The 7,767-nt window shown below is 41.7% G+C and overlaps 1 protein-coding gene and 1 pseudogene across 1 annotated transcript; one reads left to right on the forward strand and one right to left on the reverse strand.

Moving 5' to 3' along the window:
• The first annotated feature begins 2,660 nt into the window (after positions 1-2,660).
• LOC122206995 lies at positions 2,661-3,407 on the forward strand (annotated as a pseudogene).
• A 2,440-nt stretch (positions 3,408-5,847) lies between these two features.
• LOC122206697 (putative olfactory receptor 3A4) lies at positions 5,848-6,795 on the reverse strand. Its single transcript, XM_042916113.1, has one exon. It carries the CDS (start codon positions 6,793-6,795, stop codon positions 5,848-5,850), a length of 948 nt encoding a protein of 315 aa, XP_042772047.1.
• Positions 6,796-7,767: the final 972 nt, after the last annotated feature.

Here is a 7,767-nt window from a genome sequence, read left to right on the forward strand (position 1 = left end):
GCATCCAGTACCACGTCAAATCCTTCCATTCCAAGGCCCCTACTATGCCTTAATTCAGCTTGAAGCAGTTACAGAAGGGGGACTGCCACCCATGTTCCAAAGAAATGGAATGAAGGATTGACTACAGGAAATTATAACAGAAAAAAAACTTAGCATATTTGACTGTATGTTGCTTCTATTTCCCTTGCTGCTATGGCCTTTAAAACTTCTGCTTAGCCCAGCACATAGGTATAGTACAGCAAAGATTTTCAGAAACTGCTCTTTATGCAAAACCTACCTCACCTGAAGAAACAAAGAAGTAGCCAAATTGGTCATCATTCCAGTTCTTCAAGATGAAGGGATGATCCTAACTCAGGGGAATTGAAACCGTGCCTCATGGGATTAAGGATGTTAAAACTAACAAAAAGTTTAAAACTTGTTTTTCAGATAAGCATTTCCCCCAGCCAGCTGTTGTGTTTTTCAGATCTCAGGAAAAGACTCACTAGCTGTCTCTGCAGAAGCCTGGACTCAAGGTCAACTGATGTGATTACAGCCTATGAACAAGCAAGGCTTGGCACAGGTGCGTGCCTTACCAGAGACAACAAGCCTAAGACCCCATCCAGTTTATACCAGTTCTTAGAGCATGCCCATGACCCCTTCTCCTTATCCTAAGAAAACTTCCTGATGCCAGGGACTGAATTTTGTCTCCTTCTGATGTTAAGTCTCCACCCCAAGGAAACATGGGAATATATGTTAGGTTTGTTCAATGTGCATGCTCCATCTTTCCTCATAAATAATCATAAATTTCCCTACCCTTTTATTTTCCAAGATGTACGTAAAGGATTCTTTGGACTTTTTCTTCTGTCTCAGTCTGTTCAAATATCACATTGGTTTCTTCAAAATGTACTTATTGGAATTATTTTACTGTCCATATATCATTGTTATAAATGTTATATCAAATGTAAAACTAGACAGTCTCAGCCAAGCACATGTACTTTGTTCATCAGTTGGACTTAATAAAGAACATATACCACTTTTAAGCTTCCCACCATTTATGTTACAATAAATTCCCCCCAACAAGGAACCCTGTGTGTGTGTGTGTGTGTGTGTGTGTGTGTGTTCATGCCTAGCAAATGAGGGACTTGATGGACCAACGGCAGACAAGCCAGTCACCCTGGCATCAAGGGACATAACATAAGGTCGATCATCACTGCTTTCTGAGGACAGATTATTGATTAAAAGGGGGGAATGATAAAAGACATTTTCAACTTTTAACGTTTTTGGGTGCTGCTCCTGGGCTCCCAGGGAAGCTATACTTTTACCAAGGTCACAATGCCTTCACCAAACTTCAAAGCATGGCAATCTTTCTGCCCTGAGCACACATTGTCCATCTACTTCATTAGCAAATAACCTAAAATAAATATTACAAACTAAAGATAAGAGTAAAAATCTCCCTAAATTCCATTCCCATATTGCTGAAGCCTGCAACCTTGCACATACTAAAAGCATAAAATAAAGTTAGTAGTTTTCTGAAATGTCCTTCATAATAATTATTGTAACTCTTGCTATAACAAAACCATATACAACCCTGGATTAAACATTCCTTTTCCAAAGCACTTTCTTCTCCGTGAAGATTGTATATCCCAGGCAGCTGTCTTCACTTGGGCTTGAATAAAACTCTATTCCTTTTTTTTTTTTTTTTTTTAGAAATTGTACAAGGTTTGTTCATTTTGTGTTGACAAGTGTCAGGTTAGGTTCTGGTGAACAGAAGACATTGCACTGCAGGGTACTCCAGGACCTCTTCTTCATAAAGTCACTAACTTTCAAGAGCAGAAGATATATCTGACTTTCTTACACAGAGACACAGAGAAGCGGACAAAATGAGGATACAGAGAAATTTATCCCAAAAGAAAGAACAGGACAAGGCCATGGCCAGAGATCTAAGTGAAGCAGATACAAGTAATATGCTTGATAGAGAATTTAAAACAATGATTATAAGGATACTCTCTGGACTTGCGAAAAGAATGGAAAACATGAGTTAGGCCCTTAACACAGAAAAAGGAATAACATAGCAGAGATAAAGGGCTCGATAAATGAAATGAGAAACACACTTGATGGAATGAATAGCAGTATGAAACAGAGGGGTGAATTAATGAGCTAAAAGAGGAATGGAAAGTAACCAAGCGAAAAAAGAGAGAGACAAAGGAATTACATAAAACTAGAATGGAGGTAGAGAACTCAGTGATCCCATCAAACATATAATAATATTCATATTCTAGGAGTCCCAGAAGAAGAGAGAGAAAGGGGGACAGAAAATTTATTTGAAGAAAAAATAGCTGAAAACTTCCCTAATATGTGGAAGGAAATAGATATCCGGATCTAGGTGGCACAGGAAACTCCCATCAAAATCAGCAAAAGCAGACCTCCACCAAGACATATTGTAATTCAATTTGCAAAATAGAGTCATAAAGAAAAAAATCGTATAAGCAGCAAGACAAAAGAAATCATTAACTTAGAAGGGAAAATTCATAAGTCTACTGGGATATTTTTCAAGAGAAACTCTGCAAGACAGAAAGGAGTGGCATAATATATTCAAAGTGCTGAACGGGAGAGTAGTTGGAGTTTCTTCCAGACATACGTCTGCCCTTATTTTGTGGACTTTCCTCACAGCATGGCCCTAAATGCCAGCTTCACTCCCACCTCAAATGAAGAAACTGCCTCCTGTCCCCAAGTCAAAGGAGACATTGACCTCTCCAATGGGAGATAAAGAGCAGCAAAAAGCAACTGAACATATTGATGAAGTACAAAATGACATAGACTTAACGAAGAAGTCAGTGAGGAGATTTTGAAAGTAGAACAGAAATATAACAAACTCCACCAACCATTTTTTCAGAAGAGGTCAGAATTGATCACCATAAAGCCCAAATTTTGAGGTAACATTTGTCAATCATCCACAGGTGTCTGCACTGCTTGAGGAGGAGGATGAAGAGGTGCTGCATTATTTGACAAGAGTTGAAGTGACAAAATTTGAAGATATTAAATCGGGTTACAGAATGGATTTTTATTTTGATGAAAACCCTTACTTTGAAAATAAAGTTCTCTCCAAAGAATTTCATCTGAGTGTGAATTGTGATCCATCTTCAAAGTCCATTAAAATCAAATGGAAATCTGGAAAGGATTTGATGAAACGTTCAAGTCAAATGCAGAACAAAGCCTTCGGGAAGAGACGGCATGAAGAAGCAGAAAGCTTCTTCACCTGTTTGCTAACCATTCTGACTCAGATGAGTTAGGAGAGGTCATCGAAGATGATATTTGGCCAAATCCGTTGTAGCACTACTTGGTTCCTGATATGGATGTTAGAGGAGGGAGAGGAGGAGGAGGAGGAGGAGGAGGAGGAGGAGGAGGAAGATGAAGGAAAAGAGGACTAACTGATGGATCCCAAACTTCCATTTTTAATTTTCTCCGGTCCCTTGGAGCAAGTTGTAATCTTTTTTTCCCCTTTCCTTGTGGCTCATGCGCCCTGTTTTTAAAAGTCTCTATTCTCTGCCTTTATACCACGGTTCTCAACTTACTTTGGGGGGAAATACCATGAACAGAATAGAGTAGGGAAAGAAACTCTACCCCTTTCTGTTCCAAATTATTTTTATCCCTTCCTGTCTCAACAAAACCTTTATGGAATTAACACCACCATGTTCTGTGGGAAAAAAGAAAAAGCTGCTCCCTTAGCTATGCCGGAAACTGGAGGGTGTTACCCTGCTGTGTAGTAATGCATGGAATTTAGCTTTTTCCCTCCTTTCTCTCACTATTGGGCTCAGAGATAACACTGTGTCTGTACGTGAATATGGACAATTAGCATTGACCAAGATATATCTGTCTACTTTCTCTTGTTTAAAAAAGGCGGGGGGGACTTTAAAAAAATGGGGCTACCGAAGATCAGCAAGGAGTGGGTTTGAAATGTTTGGGTGGGTAAGAGGACATTTTGACAACATGGCTTTGGCATGTTTAATCAGGATGTTTAATGGACATCCTAGCAGTTTAAGATGACACCTTTAAAATAAAATACCCTCCTAATGATGACTTGAACACTGCCGCTCAATAGGAGAATCAGAAGAACCTATGGGATCTTATTGGGAATTGACATTGTCCATTGTAATTTTGTTCCTGTTTATTTTTAAATTTTCTTTTTGTTTCACCGGAAAGGAAAGATGATGCTTGGTTTTAAACTTTAAAAGTGTACAAGTTGTTTTGTTACAATAAAACTAAATGTGTACACACATGTGCCTGTGCACGCATGCGCGCGCGCGCGCACACACACACACACACGCGCGCGCGCGCCACAGTGATTAATGGGAAAAATCTGAAGCCAAGAATATTCTATCCAATAAGACTATCATTCAGAATAGAAGGAGAGATAGAGTTTCCCAGAAAAACAAAAATTAAAGGAGCTTATGATGACTAAACCAGCCTTGAAAGAAATATCAAAGGGAACTCTTTGAGTGGAAGTATAAAAGTAGGAAACACAAAAGCAGTGAAAATGAACGTTTCTGTTAAAAAATCAGTCAAGGAAGTAATAAAAAGGGATATAAAATGTAGTAACACATGTTTAAACATGGGGAGGAGAGGAGAAAAGAATGGGTTCAAGCTTAAATGGCCACCACCTTAATATAGACTGCTATATGCAGATGAGGTTATATACAAACCCAAAGCTAACCACATATTAAAAACCACTAACAAACATGCAAATAATAAAGAGAAAGAAAACCAAATATATCGCTAAAGAAAATAGGCAAAACATGCAATAAAGACAAGAAAGGATCAGAGAAAATCTTCAGAAACAACCACAAGACAAGTAATAAAATGGCAGTAAATACATATCAATAATTACTTTGAATGTAAAGGGACTAAATGCTCCAGTTGAAAGATACAGGGCTTCAGAATGGATAAAAAACAAACAAGACCCTTCTGTATGCTGCCTGCAAAAGATTCATTTTAGGCCTAAAGACACCTCAGGCTTGTTTTTTGTTTTTTTGTTTTTTTTTTTAACGTTTTTATTTATTTTTGAGACAGAGAGAGACAGAGCATGAACGGGGGAGGGGCAGAGAGAGAGGGAGACACAGAATCGGAAGCAGGCTCCAGGCTCTAAGCCATCAGCCCAGAGCCCGACACGGGGCTCAAACTCACGGACCGTGAGATTGTGACCTGAGCCGAAGTCGGACGCTTAACCGACTGAGCCACCAAGGCGCCCCCAGGCTTGGTTTTAACACTTGTTTCCTTTTTGTTGATTTATTTGTTGCAATTGGCCTCCAGCAATCCCTTTAACCTCTACCAGCTGCTCTGGAACAAAGTGTAAATTTGTCAAAGGCACAAAAATCTCTTAATTCATATTTCTGTTTTGTTTAAATAATGTTTTCCCTCTAATATTGATTTTCCTTTTCTTTTTCATTCTTTTTGTTGCCCAGTTCCCGCCCCCTCCCCACACCTTATAGATACCCTTCCTCGGTGAAATGAGATGCAGTACTTACAGATGTAGCCTGCCTGGGTTCAAATCCCAGCTCTGGTGTTGATTAGCTGTGTGACTTTGGGCAAGTTACTCAACCTCTCTAAGGTTCAATTTCCTAATCGGCAACTGTAAATCTACATCTACCTCATAAGGTTATTATGAGGATTAAATGAGTTAGTAGATGTCAGTCACTGAGAAGACGGCCTGTCATGTACCATAAAATAAGTGATAGCCATTATCATTTTATTGTATTTTCCTTCCTAAGCCAGTCTCCAACCCCACTTCATCATACTCACTTCTCATCTGCACTAATCACAATACCTTTTGGAAGCAGTAAGCGTGACATTCATAAAGGAGAGGAAGGGATCTCACTCTGGAGGCCGTCTCCCTGTGAACACCCGCTGCAGGGCGCCCTGCACATCAGGGTTCCGGAGACTGTAGATGAGTGGGTTCAGCATGGGGCTGATGACAGTGTTGAGGATGCCAATCCCTTTGTCTTTGTCCGAAGCCTCCACTGAGCCCAGCCTCATGTAGCTGAAGACGCCTGTCCCGTAGAATACGCCAACAACCGTGAGGTGGGAGCCACACGTGGAGAAGGCTTTCTTCCTGCCCTCAGCAGAGCGGATTCGCAGGACTGCGGCTGCCACGTGTGCATAGGACACAGTGATGAGGACCAGTGGGGCCACACCCATGAAGGCTGCTGCTACAAAGAGCAGCAGCTCATTGAGTTGGGTGCTGGAGCAGGAGAGCTGGAAGAGCTGTGGGAGGTCACAGTAGAAGTGATTGATCACATGGGGGCCACAGAAGTCAAGAGTAGATAAGGCAACAGTTTGGGTCAGTGCGTTGGTGAAGGAAAAGGCCCACGACACGCCCACTAGCGCTTGCTGAATTCCCCAGCTCATGCGGGTGCTGTAGGTGAGGGGCTGGCAGATGGCCAGATAGCGGTCATAGGCCATGACTGTCAGCAGGAAGCAGTCCGCCCCTGCCAGGAGGTGGAAACAGAAGAGCTGTGAGAGGCAGGCCCCGTAGGGAATGCTTCTGTTATTGGACATGAAGCGTCTCAGCATGGCAGGGACAGTGACACTGATGCACCCGACATCCAGCAGGGACAAGTTCCCCAGGAAGAAGTACATGGGGGTGTGGAGTTTGGGTTCGGTGAGGATGGCAGCCAGGATGCTGAGGTTGCCCCCAAGAGTAGCTACGTAAGCGAGAAGGAAGACGGTGAAGAGGATGGGCTGCAGAGCTGGGGTCTCTGACAGACCCAGCAGGACAAACTCAGTGACAACAGAATCATTTCCTGAGGCTCCCAGATCCATGGCTTTCTTCCACCAGCAGCAGAACGGAGCAAAAACTAGGAGGTGCCAATGGTGGTGAAAGGAGAATGAGATCCTGATAGAAACCACCAAGTGTAGCAATGTCCCAGAGAGGGCCAGGATGCAAGGACACATAAAATTTAACAGAGTTAAAGATTGTGACATAATAGGAAAAGACTTGATAAACCTGACACTTAATGGGTAAGAACAGTAGCACTGGAGAGACTCAAACAGAACTAAATGAATAGACATAAAATGGGGAACAAATGTAATATTTGAAAGTTAAAGGGAAAGATGTTTTTCCTGAGACCAAAGTTCCAAGAAGAAAACGCCAAGCCTGCAGATGGTGGCATGGCCATAATTTAGGTACACAAGATCCCAGGGGATGAAATGGAGGCTTCAGGGAAAGGGAATGGGAAGGCATGCTCCCGCAACCTGTGTCCACAATCTCCACTACACATGTCATCGCGTAGGATGGCAGTAGTGAGATGCTTGCTGTTACCCAGACTGTTAAGACATTAACTTGGGAAGCTGAGCGCTGGTCTGGACTTTTCAGAAAAAGTGAAATGAAATGAAATTTAATGAAATGAAATGAAATGAGGTGAGATGAGATGAGATGAGATGAGATGAGATGAGATGAAATGAAATGAAAACAGCTACATGAAATGAGAAGATACCATTGAGGACATCTCCCGCTCCACTGCTGGTGAATACAAGCCTTGTAGATTTTCTAAACAGCAAGATTCTATTGCATTTCTCCATGTAGAACTTGGGAAATTTGGGCTCCAGAGTACTGACCTTTTGTTGATTAAGAAAACTGTAAAAAAAGTTTTTGAGTAGGGTGAGAATTGGCAAGCTTAAGTTCCCAGGTGGGATCAGTGGATACCCAGTTGAACTCTCTCACGGAGCTAAACAAGTATATACCCAGCCCCTGAACTCCCTTCTGCTTCCAATTACACCATCACTTAGCTTCTT

The sequence above is a fragment of the Panthera leo genome, chromosome E1 (genome assembly GCF_018350215.1).
Source record: "Panthera leo isolate Ple1 chromosome E1, P.leo_Ple1_pat1.1, whole genome shotgun sequence".
In the NCBI taxonomy this organism is placed as follows: domain Eukaryota; kingdom Metazoa; phylum Chordata; class Mammalia; order Carnivora; family Felidae; genus Panthera; species Panthera leo.

Excerpts from the sequence above, each read along its gene's own strand:
- LOC122206697 (XM_042916113.1), bottom strand. The coding sequence starts at position 6,795 with ATGGATCTGGGAGCCTCAGGAAATGATTCTGTTGTCACTGAGTTTGTC.